The sequence below is a fragment of the Meriones unguiculatus genome, chromosome 1 (assembly GCF_030254825.1).
Source record: "Meriones unguiculatus strain TT.TT164.6M chromosome 1, Bangor_MerUng_6.1, whole genome shotgun sequence".
NCBI lineage: Eukaryota > Metazoa > Chordata > Mammalia > Rodentia > Muridae > Meriones > Meriones unguiculatus.
Window position 1 is genome coordinate 52402574 of NC_083349.1, and position 23599 is coordinate 52426172.

At 36.5% G+C, this 23599-nt stretch overlaps 1 protein-coding gene across 1 annotated transcript in view; it reads left to right on the forward strand.

Moving 5' to 3' along the window:
- The window catches only part of Btaf1 (B-TFIID TATA-box binding protein associated factor 1), a 92178-nt gene that overhangs the window by 33511 nt on the left and 35068 nt on the right, over window positions 1-23599 (forward strand). Inside the window, exons 7-19 of the mRNA XM_021631277.2 lie at window positions 2127-2256; window positions 2953-3021; window positions 4795-4884; window positions 5628-5723; window positions 5812-5988; window positions 9509-9649; window positions 10370-10494; window positions 13073-13193; window positions 16192-16296; window positions 17773-17922; window positions 18341-18483; window positions 19181-19355; window positions 20915-21118. Of these exons, the coding sequence (XP_021486952.1) occupies window positions 2127-2256; window positions 2953-3021; window positions 4795-4884; window positions 5628-5723; window positions 5812-5988; window positions 9509-9649; window positions 10370-10494; window positions 13073-13193; window positions 16192-16296; window positions 17773-17922; window positions 18341-18483; window positions 19181-19355; window positions 20915-21118 (1726 nt within the window). The remainder of the gene's footprint in view (window positions 1-2126; window positions 2257-2952; window positions 3022-4794; window positions 4885-5627; window positions 5724-5811; window positions 5989-9508; window positions 9650-10369; window positions 10495-13072; window positions 13194-16191; window positions 16297-17772; window positions 17923-18340; window positions 18484-19180; window positions 19356-20914; window positions 21119-23599) is intronic.

The window sequence follows — 23599 nt, forward strand, 5'->3', positions numbered from 1 at the left end:
CATGAAGACTGAAGACCTGCAAGGGGAAAGCATTCCAATCATGGAACGTAAACACCTTCACTGTGGAATGTTTAGGGTGGCTGAAGTGCATCAGATGAGAACAGTAGAGAATGAATTCAGAGAGGTCCTCTAAGGGACACCAGTCAAGGGGATGCACTTCTTAAGTGAAAAGTGCTGCCAGGGTATTATCCCTTGTTCTTTAGCTAAGGGCAGTGCTAAATAGTGGACAGTGATCCAGACTTGCTGGTTTAATATTTCTGTAGAAAACAATTCTGAAGTAAGAGGCATTGTCTTCAGATTCATACTGAATTAATAAAAGTGTTATTTGACTTCAAAGTTAGCTAGTTCAAAACATCTTTCAGATCTCTGTAGTGTGTGTTAAATTGTAGATTCTTGAGCACCTCTTCTGTTAAATTAGACTCTAATGGTATTCAAGACTGTTTAAGTGATGAATTAATAAATATTGCAAAGTCTGTAAAATTAGGTCTTTGTTGTAAACGATAGTTCTGTGCTTTATGTTCAGATAAGGCTAAAAAGTGTTTTGCAGTGCATAAGAGTTAAAGTGTGAGTTCCAGGACAACCAGGACAAACACAGAGAAACTCTGTCTCAAATCTCCTTTCCCTTTCCCACCCCCCCCCAAAAAAAAAAGCTAAAACATAAGCTGGTGTGGTAGTGGTGGCAATGGTACAAGCCATTGGAAGGTAGAGACAGGCGATCTCTGAATTCGAGGCCAACCTGGCCTTACAGAGTGAGTTCCAGAACAACCAGGGCTATACAAAGGAACCCTGTCTTGAAAAACAAAACAGAGATGTAAAGCAAAAATAGTTAAATAAAATCTATTTGACAGGAATATTTGCTTCAGGTTATTTATTTTTATTTTTTTTATTTTTTCTTTATTAATTACACTTTATTTGCTTTGTATCCCCCCTGTGGTTCCCTTCCTTCTCCCATCCCAATCCCTCCCTTCCTCCACCCTCTGCATGCATGCCCCTCCCCAAGTACACTGATAGGGGAGGTCTTCTTTTACTTCCTTCTGATCCTAGTCAATTAGGTCTCATCAGGAGTGGCTGCATTGTCTTCTTCTATGGCCTGGTAATGCTGCTTCCCCCTCAGGGGGAGGTAATTAAAGAGCAGGCCAAACAGTTCATGTCAGGGACAGTCCCTGTTCCTATTACAATGGAACCCACTTGGATACTGAACTGCCATGGGCTACATCTGTGCAGGGGTCTTAGGTTATCTCCATGCATAGTCCTTGGTTGGAATAGCAGTCTCAGGAAAGACCCCTGTGCTCAGATTTTTTGGTTCTGTTGCTCTCCTTGTGGAGTTCCTGTCCTCTCCAGATCTTACTGTTTCCCACCAAAAGGTTGCCCATAAGTCTCAGCATCTACACTGATAGTCTGCAGGGCAGAGCTTTTCAGAGGTCCTCTGTGTCAGGTTCCTGACTGTTCCCTCTTTTCTTCTTCTTCTGATATCCAGTCTATCAGGTTATTTTTTTAAGTGTAAAACCTATATTGAATTTTTTAATTTTTAAAGTCTTTATTGGCTTTTTGTTATTTTGTCTTTTTTCCCAGAGCTGAGGACTGAACCCAGGGTCTTGCCCTTGCTAGGCAAGTGTTCTACCACTTAGCTAAATCCCCAATCCTCTTTACTGGATTTTTAAGGTGAACAACTTGTTAAGTCTACAGTCAGAATGTTACTGGTCCCAAACTAGAGATATTCAGCTTGTAGTAATCTAATAAAAGTTCTGTGCATGCCTTTAATCCCGGCTCTTGGGAGGTGGAGGCAGGAGGCCTCTGGTGGTCACACCTTCAGTCCCAACATTGGGAGGCAGAGGCAGGCAGATCTCTGAGTTTGAGACTAGCTTGGTCTACAGAGCTAGTTTCAGAACTCTCAGGGCTAAGCAGAGAAACCCTGTCGGGAAAAACAAACAAATGAACATGTAGAGAGAGGGAGAGATTCAGAGTAATTAAGACTATACTTTAAACTGCATTACTTTTTCATTTCTTGGTTTCTTGAGACAGCTTTTCTCTGTGCAACCCTGGCAGATAATGGATTTTCTGACACTCCTTGTAGAACATCTGTATTCTCCTTCATTTATTTTTAAATTGGTAACTTTTTTTTTTAGCAATGACAGCACTGATGGAGAGCCAGAAGAAAAGCGACGGAAAGTAGCAAATGTTGTTATTAATCAGACTGCAAATGATTCCAAAGTCTTGATTGATAATGTTCCAGAGAGTTCTTCCTTAATTGAAGAGGTATATTGAAATTGTTTATAGCTTTTAAAAAATATGTATGTATGTATTTTTTTTCGAGACAGGGTTTCTCTGTGTGGCCTTGGTATCCTGGACTCAATTTGTAGACCAGGGTGGCCTTAAGCTCACTGAGATCCACCTGCTTCTGCTTCCCTCAGCTGGGATCACAGGCGAGCGCGCCATTGTGCCTGGCTGCCTGGCTGATTGACCTTTTTTTTTTTTTATTTATTTTTTTTAGCGTTACTGTTTTTTTAAGTGTATGGGTGTTTTGTTGCAGGTATGTCTGTGCACCACTTGCATGGCTGGTGTCCATGGGGGCCAGAAGAGGGTGTTAGACCCCTGGAACTGGAGTTATAGACAGTTGTGAGCTGTCATGTGGGTGCTGGGAATTGAATCTGGGTTTTCTGGAAAAACAACCAGTGTCCTTAATCACTGAGATGGTCCTTAACCATCTCTCCAAGCCCTGTTTATAAGCTTCTTAAATGTATACCTCGAGAATATTGTATAATTTGTCAACTAAGAGAAATTTTATTAGTAAACATCTTATACTTCTTTAGTAAAATATTTATTTAAAAAATTTAAAGCCATGTTACTATTGCTAAGCCTACACCTAAACACGGCTCTTTGAATTTCTTAAGTTGTTAAATTGTTAAATCCAAAGCTTTGATCTAGTAGTAATTATATTTTTTTTTTATTTAGACAAATGAATGGCCTTTGGAAAGCTTTTGTGAAGAACTTTGCAATGACCTTTTTAATCCCTCATGGGAGGTAAGGCATCTTCTTCTTGGCTAATAGTACACTTGTTGGATTCCTACTTTTCACTCAGGTGTCTTGGGACTTGGGGCATATTGTATATTTTTATTTCTCTCTCTGTCTCTGTCTCTATCTCTCTCTTATGGGGCAGGCAGTTGAGACAAGGTTTCAGTATGTAACTTCCTGTTCTTAAACCTTCTGGGTCCTGGGATTAAAAGTGTATGCCTCCCCACTAGGTTTGACTTTTAAGTATAAATTTTAGATTTTTAAGAAACCTTTCTCATCCTTTAAATTATTTTTTGAAACAAATTGTTCATTTTGTTTTATTCTTTTGGCTACCATAAAGACTTGTATTTTTCTCATAGACAGTTAAAATATTGTTGGTTTTCATTGAAAATGGACAGCTTTTGGGGAGTAAAATGGCAGTCTTATTGTAGTCCATGCTTGTCTTGAACTTGTGGTATTCCTGCCTCAGTTTCCCGAGTTCTGGGATTAAAAGTGCTTACTACTATATCATGCCTAGAAGTGGGCTGTTTTGATTTACCAAGAAAGTAATTTCAGGGCCTAGGTGTATATTCTAGTAGTGTAGAAGTATGTGTTTATCATACACAAGGCCCTGTGCTCAAAAGTCAAGATCACCAAAAAGCCAACCAACCAACCAAAAAACCCACAAAAAACACAAGGTGGTATGGCTGTGGACAGGGCAATAGTTTCCAACCAGTTTCAGAAGTAATTTAGCCTCCAAAGTATTTCTTCAAAGACATTTCAAACATGTCCCAGGATGTAGAAAAGATGAAGAAGAGCCTCTAGTCAGATTATTTATCAGACCTTTAGTTGGCCTTTGAATTAAACAAACAAACAAAACAAATCTGCTTTGAGGCCATGGGGTCATTGGTGTAGCACTTGCTTAGCATGTGTGAGACTCTGCCTGGGTATGATCCTTAGAAGGGAAAGAAAGAGAGAGGAAAAGGAAGGAAAAAAAAAGATAATGCTACGAGTACCTTTTAACATTAGGTAAATCTTAGCTCAGATATCATTTTAAATGAATGAGTATAGTGTCAATGGCTTTGTTCTGCTTTCAGTTAACATCTCTGAGAATGGTGATTTATCTACAGGATAAAGCATTAGCCATTAGACATCTTGTATGATTTCTTTTGGCACTTGACCACTTTCGGATTTTTTAAATGCATGTACTTCTAAAATACTGGCATTTGGGCTATCCAGGACAATATTTGGAAATTTCTTTCCCTTGCTGTTTAGTCCTAAATCTAGATAGAGACTGAGGATGGAGGTGAGAGCCAGCTAGAGTTACAGGATGTAAATAGCTGGAGAATAACGATTTTCTTGCTTAGCTTTGAAAACCTTCCACATAACTAAAACAGTTGTGAAATTAATATATGTAATTTGCCTTAGTTGAAAAACACAATCCTATAAGGTACCATTTATTTTACTTTCTTTGTATCCCAGTACAAAGAAAGCATGTTATTTAAAAACTTGATTATAATCGAGGTGTGGTGGTATGCACCTTTAATCCCAGCACTTGGGAAGCAGAGGTAGGCCCTTCTTTCTGAGTTCTTGGCCAGCCTTATATACATAGCAGCTTTCATTTCAGAGAAATCAGGGTTACAAAGTAAAGCCTTGCCTTGAAAAAAAGAAGACATGATTATGTTTTAATAGATGTTTCTGTAACATCAGTGTTGACTGGAAAACATATTCATATTAAAGAAGAGTTGAACTTGGCATCTTTAAACATTTGACATCTGACATTTGCTTCTTGTGTTTTCTTAGGTTCGACATGGGGCAGGTACTGGACTTAGAGAAATTCTTAAAGCTCATGGGAAAAGTGGTGGTAAAATGGGAGACAGCACTTTGGAAGAGGTAAGTGTATTAAAACTATGATTTAGTTTTAGTACTTGGTCTCTTTTTCTAATTTAGGGAGAAATAACAAGTTATCTAACATAAACTAAGAATGCAAGGTGAGTAAGAGGAAGAACTTTGAAAAGGTAGGAAAAAAGGATGCAGGTTTATTGTTGTGCAATGAGGTTGGGACAGAGATATCAGAAACACTAGAAAAGTCGCCGAAAGAAGATCGTTTGAGCAGGGTATGAGAGTATAGTAAGGTGAATAAAGTGGTCTCTGAGCAGCGTTAGTGTAGCAACAAGCCCTGGAAATAGCATAGCCAGCAGAGGACCTGATGGAGAGTAACCTTAAGTCATTCTCTTTCTTTTGTTTTCTTGGAGGTGGGGGATGTTTTCAAACAGTCCCACTATGGCTGGCTTGGGATTCTCTGTGTACCTTTCTAGCCTTGAACTCACGGAGATCTCTGCCTGCCTCTGCCTCCTGAGTGCCCAGCCAGTGGTAGTTTTCTTTTTTAAAGAGTACAAGAACATAAAAGGAACCATGAGTATAAGAATTTTGATGTAATGTCTCTGAATATAATCATCAAGGAGGACATGGTTATGCTTAAGATGGTAAATGGAACTCTTATGCAATTTGATAACTATTGATTTTGCTAAGATAGTCCCAATATTATATCTTTTTCTTTTTGGATTTAACACTTCGACTCTCCCCAGTAGAGAGTTGATTTTTACCTATTATCAAAAGTGATTCTGTTTTCATAGATGATCCAGCAGCATCAAGAGTGGTTGGAAGACTTAGTCATTAGACTTCTTTGTGTTTTTGCGTTGGACAGATTTGGAGACTTTGTTTCTGATGAAGTAAGTATCACGTGAGTGAAGCTTTGCCCACACTGTAAATTCTGCATCAGTAAATTTTCTGTATATGTAACTCCTTTCTGTTTTGTAGGTTGTAGCACCAGTTCGTGAAACTTGTGCTCAAACATTAGGTGTGGTTTTAAAGCACATGAATGAAACAGGAGTTCATAAGACAGTAGATGTGCTGCTGAAATTACTGACCCAAGAACAGTGGGAAGTTAGACATGGTGGTCTTCTGGGAATAAAATATGCTTTGGCAGTTCGTCAGGTAAATAACTGAGTTTTGAAAGTGCATGTGAGGGAATTTTTTTTCTTAGATGTTTTGTTTGTTGTGATGGGTGTGCATGATTGCTTTTTTGTTCCTTTGTTTTCTGATCTCACTGTGTATCTCCAGCTAGCCTGGAGCTCACTATACAGACCAGGCGGGCCTCAGAACTGCAGAGATTGTTCTGCCTCTGCCTCTTTGGTTCTACAGTTACAGTCATCATGCCAGACTCAGGATGTCCTTGAGAATGTGTCACAAAAGTAGGTGATGATCATAAGAATTTACAGAGAAATCAAAAGATGATTAGTTACATTGTTTGTTGCAACTCGTTCAATGAATTTCATAGTTTTTTTAATTGCTTAAACTTATTTAAATATTGAATACTTGGTCTCTGAGGTCTCTGAGACTCATGTTATATAGGATATACATATATAGAAGAAATAGATAGGAAACCCACCCAAGCAAGTGCAACAGAGCAAGCAGTCTACACAATCATGTACTTTTTTACATTATTCACCAATATTTTTCTTCCTTTTTTTATCTTTTATAAGAAGGTTTAGAAAAACAAAATACAGGCAGCCTTAACATTTTCATACAGGGAAACAAGTTCTAAAGACTTAGAAGCTTTGTTTAATGTTATAAAACTATGCTCAGTACTAGAAGTCAGAATTATATGACATATCTTTTTTTTTTTAATGGAGTGCTTTATAATTCAGTGTTCCATTGACAGGCTTCATCCTAATAAAAACACATGCATATTATACACTATCTACTGATGAGCATTAATGTTCTCTTTGTAGCTTACTGAAAGTTTTGATAGAGTCTAGCATGTTGTGGCTAGAAATTGGGTTCCTAGGTTGACTCACAAAAAAAAGCCTTTTTAATTTATGACCCATACATTTTTTACAAAGTTGAGTGCTAAAATGATAAAAGCAAGCAAGGCATGGTGGCCAGGCCTGTAATTGTAGTGCTGGAGTCAAACCTGTGTGATCCAAAGTCCTTATCCCAGTATATTGCTGGCAGATATAAAAGGATCAGAAGTTCAAGGTAATCCTTAGCTAGATAAAATGTAGCATGGGATATATATTTGGGATATCTTACCTTTAAAAAAAAGAAAAGAAAGGAAAAAAAAAACATAAGATAAATAAGGAACTAGAGAGAAACAAGGATTGAGCCTTTTTTTTTTTTTTTTTTTTTTTTTTTTTTAACCACTGTGCAATTTCCTGAATATTTTCTAGCCTGGCTAATATTGGCAGGATCTTAAGAGATTGTCGTACTTAGTGCTTTGGATTAGCTTTTCAACTCTGTTCTCTTACTTACTAATCCAAGAATGGAACCTCCCTTCCTATTCCTGAAAAGCCTTTTGAAGTTACTTCTAAGGTTGTTTTTTCTTTTGTTGTTTTAAGCTGCCAGCAAGAAAATATTACCTTGTGATTTTTGTTCATAGACCCAAGCTTTCTACTACTTTGTTTACTCTTTCTGCTTTGTTCTTGCTTTTCCTGGCCTTTTAGTCCCTACAACCTTTTTTGTATAGTAGCTTCTAGAAAAAGCAAAGTAGAAAATACCTTAACTTATTTCATAATAGGACTAATTTTTAAGATCTTTGTCTTTTTTAAATTAATTTATTTAACATCCCAATTATAGCTCCCTCCCTCGTCTCCTCTGGGTCCCACCCTCCCTTCCTTCTCCCCCCCTCTCCCTATCCCCTGGTTCTTAGAAAGAGGGAGCCCTCTTCCCTTACTGAAAACTTTTTTATTTTTGAGATTATAATTATAGCATTTCTTCATTTCTTCCTTCTTTTTTCTCCTCTCTAAGACCTCCCATTTACCCCTCCGTGCTGTCTTTCAAATTCATGGCTTTTTTTTTTCCCATTGTTACCGTTTGCCTGTATGCTTGTGTGTGTGTGCGCGCACGCGAACACACGTGTGTATTCCTAAATATAATCTGCTCAGTCAATATAATGTTACTTGTTTATATGTTTTCAGGGCTGACTATTTGATACTGGATAACAAAGTGATGTGTTCTCACCTGAAAAAGACTATTTCTCCTACAAGACCAAAAAAAAAAAAAAAGGCTTGAGAGGCACTTGTTTCTTTTTTTTTGTCTTATAACTTTTAAATTAATTTTTGGTTAATGTACAAATAATTGGGTCTCATTTTGATATTTTCTTTTTTTAAATTTTGGTTTTTCAAGTCAGGGTTTCTCAGTGTAGCATGCTTTGTAGACCAGGCTGGCCTTGAACTCACAGAGATCCTCCTGCCTCTGCCTCCCCAAGTATGGGGATTACAGGTGTGTGCCACTATGCCTGGCTTACATTTTGACATTTTCTTATGTATTGTTTTCTTTAAAAGTTTATTGTAGTGTATAACAGGCTCCAGATAACACTTTATTCTGGCTATAGGTAGCAAAAGGCATTATGACAGGCAATCAGATGTTTAAATAGGAATGGAAGTGGGTCATCATTATCACAAGTACAAGAAACAGCTTGCTTTTTGCCAGATTTATAATTCTACTTCTGGCCAAGGGGACCTTCTCCATGGCTTTGGCTTTTATTTTAGCTCCATGATATTCTTCTGCTACTCTTTTTATTTCTTACTAAATAAATATCTCCCTCATCCACATCCTTGGCTTGCTTCTTGGGCTGTTTCAGGGGCTTCTTTTTGACACTTTTGTGGTCTGTTTTTCTGCAAATGTCACATTTTCCTTTATGGCTGAAGGTTTTTTTTTTTTTTTATTCGTACCACTTCTTCATTTATTCATGGGTTGATGAGCATATAGGCTGGATCTATATTTTAGCTACTCTGAATAGTGTATCAGTGATTAGATGTGAAAGCATCTGGTATGTTGAATTACCACAGAGGTATTAGAGTCACTCTTTACTTAATGCTATGGCAGGGTTTTTTAGTTTCTTACCAGAAGCTCACCTCTTTGACTAGACTGTCTAGCTAGCAAGCTCTTACAAGCCCTCTGTCTCTATGCAATAATGCTGGCATTATAGGCACACACAGCTATGCCTGACTGCAGAGCAAACTGTTTTACTACACAGTGTCACAAGACCAATTCTTAATGAGATTCTTAGTATATGATCATAGGAGTAGCAACAGAGAAGCTGGCCTTGGTGGGAAGATGAAAAGAGATCAGATTGGAATAATGAGAAATAGAAGGATGTAGCTTTTCTTTGTCATTTCTTTTATATCCACTGGTCAGTGATATTGCCAGATGTTGTCAGTGGTATTAAATAAAAAATGTAAGCTGAGAGTCTTGCTAGGGACATATATATATTTGTGTTCACATACAGCATTTATAGTCTTATTATGAACTGTTCTGATATTTAAGTTTCATCCAGTAATATTTAGAATCTTTCTCAAGTGGAATTAGTTATGCTTCTGCTAATTTATCTATTCTGTTAGTGAGTTTTTTCCAAATATATAAATATTGGAATGGAGTTCAAAGTTAATAGAGATGTTTGAGCACAGAAATTATACCATAGAAAATTAGCCTGTTTTGATGTTTTGTTTTACAGGATGTAATTAACACTTTATTGCCTAAAGTTTTAACCCGAATAATTGAAGGACTCCAGGACCTTGATGATGATGTCAGGGCTGTTGCTGCAGCATCCTTAGTGCCTGTTGTAGAAAGCCTTGTCTACCTTCAGACACAAAAGGTATACTGAAAGTTTTTCAGCATTTTCTTCCTATAGAGCATGTTCACATTTGGGTATGGAATAGTAAGAAAAAGATTTGAGTTCTTTTTATTTTATCTCCTACACCTTTTGTGGAAAATTTCTTGTCTCTAACATCCCTCTGATGCATGGAAGTTTGATTATATGTTTTTTGGGAGCAGTGAATTGTGTATTGTCTAATTTCCTTTATGTTCTTAATACACAGAGAATTTCTTTGAAAAGGAAACAGCTATTTGTCTCTAAATTTTTCCCTTATGTTTAGAGATGTGAAGTCTTATTTTGATGTTGTTTTTTGTCATTTTAACCTGATCTCATTTGAAAGAGACTATTAAATTTTAGCTACAGTTTTTATTTTATCAATTCCAAAATATGAAGTTAAAAATGTAGTCAGCATTATTTTATGAGCACAAAAACTAAACTTGTGTGTTCACGATTGTTAAAATTTCCTGAAATTATTTTTCCCAGTAAAAATCTGGCTAGGCAGGAAGTGACAAATGTAGAGCCGAATGGCACTAAAAAGAAGGTAGAGAATTGTTAATGGTAAATAGTGTCTTTTTCTTAACATTACTTAAAACTGATATTGTCCAAATTTATTGGAATTAGATATGCTATTGACTCGTATTGACCCTTGGGATATAATTTGGCAGGATTTATGGATTTGTATGTGAAATCAGTAACTTTTCTTAAAAACTGATTTTACAGGTACCCTCCATTATAAATACCTTATGGGATTCTCTTCTGGAATTAGATGATCTAACAGCTTCAACAAATAGTATTATGACTCTTCTTTCATCCATGTTAACTTACCCTCAGGTCCAGCAATGCAGGTAACTATTTGTTATTAGTGGGATAGAATAATAAGCCTTTTGTATCTTTCTAGATGATTAAACTTAGACTGTTCTATCACCTTTAAGAACAGTGCTGTAAGTTGAAGACACTTTTTCTTAGGAAGTTTTTTCCTTCTTTATTCTAGCTGCTAGGACATAGTAGCTCTAGGGGTTAGAGAGATGGCTCATGGTTAAAAGCACTTGTTGTGCTTGCAAAGGTCCCACATGGCTGCTTGATGTCTTGTGTTTTCCTGGAGCCTCTCATAATTTAAAAAAAGACAGAAAGAAAAGGAAGGAAGGAAGGAAGAAAGAAAGAAAAAAAATAGAACATTTTATAGTTGATTATCTTGTGGATCTAAAATAGATACTTTAAAATATCCATTTTAAAACCAGTCATTTTATATTATCTATAGTGCTGGCCCCAGATTATAGATTTTTTTAAATTTAATGTCAGTTTTCCAAGATTTTCCTTTTCTGTCAACTTTTTCTTGGTATTGTTTATTTCTTCAGTTTTTGTCCTTAATTTCAGTAATTACTAGTCAGGAAGATAACAAGTAATCATGAACTATAAAACTCAAAGACAGGGCTCAGGTGAAGCAAGAAACAGCAAACATTTGAACTGCTATGACTTTTCAGTTCTGACATTGGCCATGAGAGTCAGAAGTTTCCCATCTGTGTGACATGCCAGAATGCTATACTTTTTCTAGTAACAGTATCCACAGAGATGCAGAGGGAATGTCTCACAGCTTTTTAAATGAGTGAGGAAATGATGGTTCTTAGCCTAGGGAAGTTATTCAGTGATTGTTCATATGATTATGATTTTAAAGTAACTTCTGGCTGTATTAATGAGTATTTTATTGAAATTGAAACATGTATGATAAGCATGTTGTTCATATATTACCAACTAGTAGTATATAGTGCAGAATTGAGGCTAGTAGAACAGCATGCAAGTAGGAATAGCAGGTGAGTGCCCATAGAAGTAATAAATAGAAGACAGCAACTGAAGTTAAGTGTCAGTGCGTACATCAGGCTTCCTGCTTCTTACTAATACAATACAAAGGGATTAAGCGAGTCTAAGTAAAAACTCCCAAAACTGTAAAGTCTTAGAGGTTTTACATTACCTCAAACAAGAGGTTTTGGTTGTGAGCCAGTCTTAGATGAAACTGTTCCTTCCACTCTGTTACTATAACCAGAATGCTTTTAGTATACATTACATGGAGTAATGTGCTCCAGTAAAACTTCCATTAAAAAGTAAAGGGAAGTCCATAGATGTATTTAGCCTGTGGACCTTAGTAGGTGGAATCAAGAAAACTAAATAATACAGGGCTGGAGAGATCTCAGCAGCTAAGAGCAGTGGTCGTTCTTCCAGAGGATCCAGGCTCAACTCTTGGCAACCACATGATGAAATGACAGCTCCAGGGCATTCAGCGCACTGCATGCATGTTCTGCACAGATACACATGCAGGCAGAACACCCAAACACAGAAAATAGTGAAATACTTAAACAAAAATACATAATATAAGAAAATTATACAATGCAATAAAATTTCTGATAATCCAATGTGAAACTGTAGTTTTCCATCCTGTTTGTTTCACAAGTACCTCATTAGAAACATTTTTTATATGTGCGGTAATTGGCAGATACTTTCCAGCTTGTGCAAGAGAAAATGCAGCATGTCATGTGGCACATGAACAGTTTGATTATTAACAAGTCTTTGTTAGAATGCCTGTATGTGTTCTGAATCTCTTATGTCTGCATGTGCATGTACTTATATTGGAACTTTTAAAATGAACTTACAAAAATAAATAAATGGAACAGGTAATGTTTGTACATACTTACTAGTAATGAAAATAGCTGTGACAGCAGTTCCCTGGAGAGGGGAAGGTTGGTGGTGTTAACAAGGCTTAGTCCTTTTTTTTTGTTTCTGCTTTTTTTCTATTAAGGGATATATCAGATGCCATTTAAGAATGACTTCCTCACTTGAAGTATTTTTTAAAAATGACTTCTGAATATGGCAGAAATGCTGTGATTCAAGTTAACCTAGATTTGGCTTTGCTTACTTTAAAATTTTATCTGAGAAGGAAGAAATGTGAGTCTAGGAAGACTAGTAAATGCTAAGACAAATTTCAAAACTATTATTATCTCTGTTTCTTGTTACTTGAGATGGCCTGAAAGATGAATACAAATTATGATTAGCTACCCGTTGAGGTTAGCCCTTGTGATGGAAAACAGTTCTATGGATCTGATTGTGTAGCTAGGATACATTTCCCATTTTCCGGGGAAGAAAAGTGCAGGTATCTTGGAAAGTTCTAACTTGATGAAGGTAATTATGGCATTAGTACCATAGAAAAACCTAGTATTAAATCTCTACCCTTTATTGGCTGCATTTTCTGTCTTTTGGTATTACAATATAATTTTTGAATGAGTGTTAAGTGAATGCTCATGAAAATTGGATCATCTTTTATTTATTAAAAAGGCATGTCAGCATCAGTAGGCCCACACAACATTGATATTAGATAAAGCACCTAAGAGATTTCAATTGATAATGAATGAGATTAATTTGTCTCTTCTTTATTAGTATTCAGCAGTCACTCACAGTTTTAGTCCCACGTGTCTGGCCATTTTTGCATCACACTATATCCTCAGTTCGAAGAGCAGCGTTGGAAACTCTCTTTACATTATTATCAACACAGGACCAGGTAAGAACTGATGATTATAAATAGTAACCTCAAAATTTGTTTTGCTGATGGGTGATTGGCCAGGTTATAAAGGCTGCAGTTGAAGCACCGAAGTAAAACACCTTAAAGACTGATGACTGAATTCCCAATCTTGTCTTAAAAATTACTGTCAGTGCCAGGCTGTGGTGGTGCAACCTTTAATCCTAACATCCTAAACAAAACAAAACAAAACAAAACAAAACAAAAAATTACTTCAGGTCATAGTAGCATGTGATTGGTGAGCCTATGAGTCCTGCTTACTTTCCTATTTTTGAAATAATTCTGGAGACTGAAGAAAAAAAAAAATACAAGTTAAGGCGTTAAGAGTTTAAGCCAGAGCTGGAGAGATGGCTCGGAGGTTAAGGTCACTGGCTGCTCTTCTAAAGGTCCTGAGTTCAATTCCCAGCAACCACATGGTTGGTCACAACCATCTATGAGAACTGGTGCCTTCTTCTAGTGTGCAGGTTTACATGCAGACAGAACATTGTATACATAATAAATAAATATTTTTAAAAAAAAGTTTGAGCCAGTCACTTATTTTGAATTTGTTTTGTTTTTTTGAGACAGGGTTTCTCTTGTGTAGCTATGGCTGTTCTGGACTTGCTTTGTAGACCATGTTTGCCTTGAACTCACAGAGATCCGCCTGCTTCTGTCTCCCTGAGTGCTAGGATTACAGGTGTGTGCCACCTGTGCCCGGCTGTTTAAATTTTTGTTTTATTTTGTTTTACTGTGTGGCCTTGGCTGGCCCGGAGCTCCCTATATAAACTAGGCTGGCCTCCAACTTGCCTGCCTCCTGAGTACTGGAATTGAAATTTGGGACAATCACTTTTTTAGAGGTATTTTTTGGTCTTTTTTTTTTTTTTTTTGTCATTAGATTAGTTTTTATTGTTTCATATGTATGAGTGATATGTCTGTATACCTCATTGCATCCCTGGTGCCCTGGGAGGTGGGAGCCTCCATGTGATTGCTAGGAATCACACCTAACTCCTTTGTAACAAGTGTTCTTAACCACTGGGCCAACTCTCTAGCCCTCCTTTTTAGAATTACTAATAACGTTATTTTAGTAGGTTTCATAGCTAAAATCTTGTGTGGAAAAGGGTATCTAGTGTTATAAATGTTAACAAAGGCAGGGTTTCACCAGCTTTCCTAATTTCACCTTTTATAATGAACTTTCAATATCTCTGACACATCTGATTTCTTTTTCTCAGCTGTCAAAATACATTCTTAAATATTCTTGACAAAGTATTTTTTTCAGGTGCTTTTATACCAGAGGACTTAGGAAACCAGAAAAATCACTTAGGACCCTGATGAATGAAATGTGAAAATGCAGATGACAAATGTAGAAAGAAAGTAGTTTGGAGCTGTGCTGTCCTATAGGACAGATGAGTAGGCATGTTTTAAGTGCACAAACTGGTCTTGGTTTTAGTTTATTCATAACACATTGTGCAAGAAACAAAAAAGAAAAATTAGGGAAATTAAGATTTTCCAACCTTCTTTAAAGAATAGTTATTTTAAGACAGTAGATACTTGCATGGATAAATGTTTCTTCTGTTAGCTAAGCATTCATTTCTGTCTGAAACAGGAATATTTCATAATATTTGCTTTAATTTGCAGCATGATATTGTGCTGTATTTGGTAAATAAACATTTATAAATTTTATCTTGCATTATTTTGGTAATTTTATCTAATTAGAATATTTTCTGCAGAAACACTTTCAGGTCTGTTTTAAAATTCTATGTTGATTGGTTATGGACTGACAAGGGAACTGGCATGGATTGTTCCTAATTGATTTTTGCTTTAGTGATTTTTGCCTAAATGTTTCTGATGTGAATCAGCCCAGCCAGTGTTCCTAACCTCTGAGCCATCACTCCAGCCCCTGTTTCCCTCCAACCCCCTGCATTTTTTTTTTTTAATTTTTTTATTTTTTTAAGACAGGGGCTTTCTACACAGCCCTGGCTGTCCTAGAACTCAAAATATAGACCAGACTGGCCTCAAACTCACAGAGATCTGTGTGCTTCTGTCTCAGGAGTGCTGAGATTAGAGGCAAGCACCACCATGTCTAGCTTTTTAGAACAGTTTTGAGAAGTGCTGTGTTCTCATATACCTTAATCTCATACTATAGACAAGCATCCCCCACTGTGAACACCGTGTATGAAAAAAATATGAAAAAAAATAAGGCACTCTCTGTTATTAGTGGATTTGTATCAACTGAAGTTTATAGTTTGCACTAGGGTTACCCTTGGTGTTATACAGTTTAATTAAATTCTTAAAACTCTTTATACAGTTTGATAAAACTCTTATGTCATGTATGCATAGTTATGTAGAATAGTCTTACTGCTCTAGGCATCCTCTATGCTCTACCCATGAATTCATTCCTCCCCTGGCTGATTGAATATTTACAATGTGTACTCATAAACATGTGTAGCCTAAGACAGCTATATTATTTAGATCTGATTTTACTTGTTACAAATACAGGGCAAACATCTTCTAGAGATGGATTTTGGTGTCTACAAGTAACTGTTCAGATTGCCAGTGAGAGTAAGGGAAAAAGTCAGGGAGACCACTCTGGTACCTCACATTGATGAGTATGTAGAATTTAGACTTTGATCTTTTAGCATAGCAGCAGTGATTGGAGCATTTCTCAGTTTTTGAACAAAGCAGCGATGTTTGATGATGTAACTAAGACACTGCTACTTACAGCTTGGTTCTTACTTTCAACTTATTTGATGAAAATTTGATGGTCAGAGGAGGCTTCCCCTCCCCCCCTCCTCCCTGTGATTACAGGATTGTGTAATTTTCAAGCATTTGCAATAATGACTTCGGTACTTGTAGTCTGTAAATCTTATCAAAATTTATCACCAGTTGAATCTTTAAAGCTATATAACCTTTTAATGATGGTGTTTGTGTTACTTGACTTTTAGTTCATGTAAGCAAATGCCTAAACTACATGTCATAACTTTGATTCTCTTTTTGTTTTCAGAACTCTTCATCTTGGCTTATACCTATCCTGTCTGATATGCTGAGACACATTTTTCAGTTCTGTGTTTTAGAAAGCAGCCAGGAAATCCTGGATCTTATTCACAAGGTACATGATGACTCTTATCTGTATTTCTCTTCCTAATAAATTTATAGATATAATTAAAAATAATTTCTATTGGTGAGATTTTAATGAATTAAGCTATCTAAAGTATTCTACAAGATGATCCAGAAAAGTAGGCTTCTTATGGATTATAATAATAAAGTCAGGTTGGTCATGTTTCATTGTTTATTCCTCTTTTTATATGTCTTAAATAAGCTAATGTTCTACTTTTTTAATGATTTTTAATTTTAGTAATATTTGTGTGTGTGTGAGAGAGAGAGAGAGAGAGAGAGTGTGTGTGTTCCTGTGGAGGTGAGAGGTATTCTGTTTTTTTGGGAACTTTGTCAGAGTCTTTTGGGATTGGCCTCAAACTTCCTGTCCTCTTGCTTTTATCTCTCAATCTTGGGCTTACAGATAAATATGAGCATTGGCATGTTTAATTTATAAACATACTTATGCATTATAAACTAATATCAAACTAATAATATGATCATAAAACATTAAATATTTTCTTGGTTTTTGTTTGTTGAATAGGTCTATCGGTATCTCTCAGGCCAGCCCTGAACCCTTGATCCTTCTACTTCAATCACATGACTGCTTTATAGATATGTACCATCATGCCCAACTCCCTTATTCCATTTTTGCTTTTTTTTTTTTTTTGTTAAACAGGGTTTCTCTGTATAACAGCTCTGGCTGTCCTGGAACTCACTTTGTAGACCAGGCTGGCATCAAACTCACAGAGATCTACATGCCTCTGCCTCCTGAGGGTTGAGATTTAAAGGCCTGCACCATCACGCCTGGCTCCTATATTCTTTTCTAAAAACCTTATTTTATTGGGCTGGAGATTGGCTCAGTGTTTAAGAGCACTTGTTGCTCTTTTAGAAGACCTGGATTTTGTTCCCAGCACTCAATGGCAGCTCATAATTGCCTGTAATTCCAGTTCTAGGGAATATGATACTTTCTTCTGATCTACATGGGTACCAGGCATACATGTGGTACATATACATCCATGTGGCAAAACACACACATAAAAAATAAATTTAATTTAAAAAATCCACAACTTATATTTTGTGGGCGTGTGGGTTTGCGTGGTATGTGTAGGGTAGGGGACAGCTTTTTAGGAGTCAGTTCTCTCCTTCTACAATATGGGTTCAGATAGTCAGGTGTGGCAGCAACTGCCTTTACTCATGGAGCCCTCTTTGTGGCCCCCATGTTGTTCTTCTGTCCTTTTTTTTTTTTTTTCTTTATCATTAGGTCCCCATATTCTTAAAAACAACAAAATCAAAAACTTTCCTTTGCATTGTTTCATATATATAAAACCAATCAACAAAACTGGTACAAAGTGAACCTTTGTTGACTTTTTAGATGAATCTCTTTGCTTTATCTTACTCCCTCCAGTTTATTTTTCCTAAAAGTATGTTTTACACTTTGTTAGCACTTAATAAAAAAAAAAATGTGTTTATTCTTCTGTTCACTCTGTAGGTCTGGATGGAATTGTTGAGCAAGGCTTCAGTTCAGTATGTGGTAGCAGCTGCTTGTCCATGGATGAGTGCTTGGCTTTGCTTAATGATGCAGCCTTCTCATTTACCTTTTGATTTAAATATGTTGCTAGAAGTAAAAGCTAGAGCCAAGGTAAGCGTAGAGAAACATAAGGTATTTTTATGTTCAGCTCATTATTACTAAGAGTAATTGTTTAAGAAACTTTTATTCAGCCAGGAGCGTTGGCTCGTGCCTGTGATCCCAGCACTGTGAGTTCCAGGCAAGCCTGGTCTACAAAGCAAGTCCAGGATAGCCAAGACTACACTGGAAAAAAAAAAAAAAAGAAAAGAAACTTGTATTTATTGCTTTATTCTAGGAGTACCTTCATTAACATTAGTTAGGAGAATTTTTTTCTGGATAGTAATTATTATCCATTAAAATTTTAGGAAAAAAAACTGTATTTTATTGGAGTTGCCACAGTATTTTTGTTGTTTTCTATTAAACTGTATTGATTAATCTTTAATTATTGACTTTCTTCCGTTTTTTTTTGTTTTTTTTTTTTTTTCTTTAGGAAAAAACAGGTGGTAAGGTACGGCAAGGCCAAATCCAGAATAAGGAAGTGTTTCAGGAGTATATTGCGGGTACAGACACCATCATGGAAGATCCAGCTACCAGGGATTTTGTAGTTATGAGGGCCAGGATGATGGCAGCTAAGTGAGTATTCTCCAAGTGCCAAGTATCTTAGATTGAAAATTCTGGCTAATGGCTATAAAATTTAACGAAGATTTTTTTTTCCATAAGTCTGTCAGGTATTCTTCCTTTGTACTAACTTAGTTAAAATTAAAGCAAGTAAATACTTTTAGGTTTTTGAAGTTTTAAAAATAGAAATTTGAAGCTGGGCGTGGGAGCACACACCTTTAATCTCAGTACTCCGGAGGCAGAGGCTGGTGGATCTCTGAGTTTGAGGCCAGCCTGGTCTACAAAGTGAGTTCCAGGACAGCCAAGGCTACACAGAGAAACCCTGTCTCAAAGCACCACCACCACAACAACAAAAATTTGAATTTTGGGTTAGAGGTGGAACTCAGTTAGTAGAATGTTTGTCTAGCATACCCAGGTCTCTTGATTTGATCGCAGACACCACATAAGCAATGTGGTGGTGCACATGTGTAGCATCATTTGAGAAGTGGAGGCAGGGAGATCAGGAGTGCAGAGTCCTCCTCAGCTGCATAAAAAGTTGAGGGCCAACCTGGGATATATTCGACTGTGCATCAAAACCAGAAACAAGCCACCTCATGTCTGTTCGTGAAAATAGGATAGAAGATAACTTCTGGTTTTTATGAGGAAATTTATAGGCTGAGTAGAATTTTGCCTCAAGTAATTTCTACAGTATGGGCCTTTTCCTCTCTTTTAGGTTGTTAGGAGCAGTTTGTTGCTCTATTTGTGATCCAGGTGTAAATATGGTAAACCAAGAAATTAAACCAGCAGAATCCCTTGGCCAGTTACTACTCTTCCACTTGAACTCCAAATCTGCTTTACAGAGACTTAGTGCTGCATTAGTAATCTGTGAATGGGCTGCTTTACAAAAGGTAAGGTGTCTTCCTAAAGTAATAAAGGCCAATTTAGGACTATTTATAACGTACAACATAAAAGTAAAAACAATTTCTCTATAAAATATTTCATATAATATTGATCATAATTTGTTTTCCATTTACTTTTGACTTGGTTTTTTTTTTTAAGTACCCTATTCATATCTGAGACTACTAAGCTGTGTTCGTATTTGGTATTTGTCCTTCCCCTACAATCTGTGTAAGGTGTGTATGTACAGAAAGAAGCAGGCCAGAACCTGACTGTGTATATCCAGTTGGTCATTACCCTGAGGTAGCACATCTTTAGTGCTTTGTGGGTTTTTTTTGGTTTGTTTGTTTGGTTGGTTGGTTTTGTTTTTTGAGACAGTTTCTCTATGTAGCTTTGGGTATCCTGGAACTTGATCTGTAGACTAGGCTGGCTGGCCTTGAACTCAGAGACCCTGAGTGCTAGGATTAAAGGCGTGTGCCACCACTGCCAGGCTTATGCTTTGTGTTTTGGAGCTCCATTTATATGGATAGTAACAAGGGTAGAAATTCTGATCGCAAGAAAAAGGAATCTCCACATTTAAATTCAGATCTTTCCAAATGAACCAAATTTCCTTCTAGCCTCTTAAAGCTTCTGTTAGATGTACGATTTTGTATAAGACTTATTTCTGTAAATCAAAGAAACTTCCTGCTGGTTTTGTTTATTCCATTGACTGGAATTCTGGAAATTTAACTGTCTGCACTTGCTGTGAGAGTTGCTTGCTACTGCCTCTTAGCAGTTTGTCAAAGTGATGTCTAAAAGTAATTGAACCATGCTTTATTGCAATTGAGACCTGCTTTGCCTCTAGAAAGAAGCAAAGCTTAATCTGTTTTGTTGTCAGGACTCCATGTGCTGGAGAGGCAGTGATGATGTGTTTTTGTGCCTCTCAGACTCAGCAGCAAGTGTTGACAGTTCGGTTTCTGGACCCTCACAGAGCTTCTCTGGATTTACTCTGTGAAGCCCAGGCTGATCACCCAGATCCCACAGAACCCCTCATGGCTCACCACTGAGGCCATTCCCCCTGTTGTTGGGGCAGGCAACAACCAGAGTGGGAAGGGTTAGTTAAATTTGGGGGCAGGTAAGTAGCTTTTAAATTATATCCATTTTTACAATACAGCATGTGAAGCTGTGGTTGAACAGTTAAAGATCTCTAATAACAAGTTTTGAACAATATTTTTTAGTGCATGCCAGATATTTTCTGACTGATTTTTATAGTAATGTACTTTTAAATGTCTGCTGTATTTATTTATTTACATATACATATTTTGAATAAATTCAGAGCATACTAAGATTAGGTTAAGAAGTAAATGGAATTATAGTGGTTAGATGTGCATGTTTTGTAGTCATTCATTAAAATCTCAGAGTAGTTTCAATGTAATACTTTTTCTTTGAATAACTAACTATTCTGGAAGATAACAGACTAGATTCAAAATCAATGACAATGTAACATTTGGTTGTCAGAAGTGAAGGCTCATATATCTCTACCATTATGTTTGTCTATTTTCCCTAAATCCTGTTATCTGTTGTATTTTAGGAGTGTAAAGCTGTTACCCTAGCTGTGCAGCCACGTTTACTTGATATCCTTTCAGAACATTTGTATTATGATGAAATTGCTGTTCCATTCACACGAATGCAGAATGAATGTAAACAGTTTATATCATCATTAGCTGATGCACATATTGAAGTTGGTAATAGAGTGAACAACAATGTTTTAACAATAGATCAAGCTAATGACCTGGTGAGTAAAGAAGTAACTTTCTTAATTTCAGAGCATGAAATAAAGACTAGAAATTGATCATGTGTCCCTAGAGAAGTATACTAATATGTTGGATGTGTGGCATGCACCCTGCAGTCCTTGTTGTTTAGAATGGTGTTTTCATTGTACTGAATATCTTGAAATTAGAGGGTGGAGAACTGGTTAACACATCTTACAGGAAAACTTGAAGCTTTGTCACTTCTCAGTTTATCATAAGATTGTAGAAGATGGGAAAAACTGCATTTACCGTTTTCTTCTTGGAGTAAGATGACAGTATTTAAACATACAGAAGCAAAAGTGTTAGAAGAAAACTGCTCATGTTCTCAGCATTTAGGATAGAAAAAGTAAAAGAATTACATAAAACACTCATACCCAATGGTTAGATTTTGTAGTTAACATTTTACCACATTCATTTTATCACATATATTTAAAAATATTTACTTTCCAGCTACCAATTCATCTGATGTTTTCATACATGTCTAAGTAAATTTAGATATTTTACATCTTAGATGAAGGCACAAATTTATAATGGGCACATTTATGGATTTTTCACAGATAAGTATATAAATAAATATATAAGCCAGAGAAACCCAAATTCAATTAAGATAGAGAACACAGTCCTGTTACTATTTTCTATCCTTTCTTCTTGCTCTCAAGTAACAGTTACTCTGAGCCTTCTCTTATTAATTTATTTGCCCACTCTAGAATTGTGTATAAATGATACCATACACTGTGCTCTTTGACATAAGGATTTTGGGGCATGAAATTTTTAATTCATTGTGTTATGTATGCATATTAATTATTTTGCATCCCTGATTTGATTCACATTGCCTAGGGTAACCATAGCTAGTGCCTCTTGATAAACACATGCCCTGTTAATAGCTGTTGTGAACAGATATGCTATAAATATTTTTTTAAATTACCATTATATAAATATTTGATATAGTTACATTTTTTTTAGATAAATACAGTAGACCAAATATAGATAAATATTGCCAAACCATAAGAGATGATGTCTTACTTAAACAAACAAAAGCCTACTTAGTGATATAGCTTAATGATAGAGTGCTTTTATAGTTTATATGAGATTATGAGTTCAATTCCTAGCACTTGAATAAACAAAGAGATAGATAAATTCTTAAGATGAGACTTTTCCCAGAGTGGTTATATCATTTCCCTCCACCCTGGTGGTACACATAGTGGTAATTGTTCTATATTATCAGTGTTTGACATGCTCAGCCTATTATTAATTTCTTCAGTGGTTGTGTGATTGTGTCATCATTAAGGTTTTAGTTTATATATTTCCTTTATTATAAGGATTATACTGAACATGTTTTTATTTTGTTGGTCATTTCATGCTTCTATTTTTGAAAATTCCTTGAGTCTTTTGCTCACTTTAATTAGGTTGTCAGTTTGCTGTTGGGTTATAAGAGTACTTTATGTATCCTGGTCACCAAGCCTGTGCCAGGTGCATACTTTCTGACTATTCTCATGTAGCTTGGGGCTCACCTTAATTTTCTCATTGCTGTTTTTGAATTTTCTTAAATTGTGTGTGTGTGCACGCACCTGTGTATGCACATGTATGCTCATGTGCACATACACATGGTTGCCACTATGTGCCTTAGTTTGCATGTGGAAGCCAGAGGAAACTTTTGGCAGTTGGTTCTCTCCTTCTACTGTTACATGGCTTCCAGGGATCATACTCAGGCTTATGTGGAAGTGCTCTTACCCACTGGCTGTATCCCTGGCCCTTTGGATGATCAGATATTTTAAATTTTGGAATATGTTATTTACTGGTTAATGCTTTTATGGTTTTTTTGTTCTTGCAATCTAAGAAAATCCTAGCTTTAAGGATTAAAAACATTTGCATGTTTTGTCTGAATAAGTTTTCTACTTATGTTTAGATTTATCACCTATCTTCTTTTTCTCCCTTCAGTGCTGAATTTAAATCCAAGACACCTTACTTCCCAGTGAAATCTTTATTCTGTTTCTCTGGTTTTATTAGCCTGAGGGAAGGGCAATGTTTTGTTTTTTTTTTTAATTTTAATATGCCTTAAACTCTGGGGCAGAAACTAACCCCTAAGCTGTCTTTACCTCCCAGCCCACATTCCATGCCATTTGCATTAATTATTCCAATCTGGGCTACTTCTTATTCACAATTCCCATAAACACTTGTACTTGCTTTTCATCTGTGCTCCTCTCCATCACCAATCCTCAGAGTAAACTCCTCCTCCCAATCATGTGGTTCTTTTTTATACAAATCCACAGCAGTCTCCGCTCCTCCCTCTCCTGTCTTTCTACTCCTCTCCCTCCAGTAATTCTCTATCCATTGTTCTGCCCACCTCACTTCTGCCCAACCCAGGTATGCACACAAGTTTATTTAGCCAGTCGGATTATTTGGAGGCATGGTTAACACAGCATCGCTTTGGTGTATAAGGGTCTGCTCGTAGAACAGTAAGAATC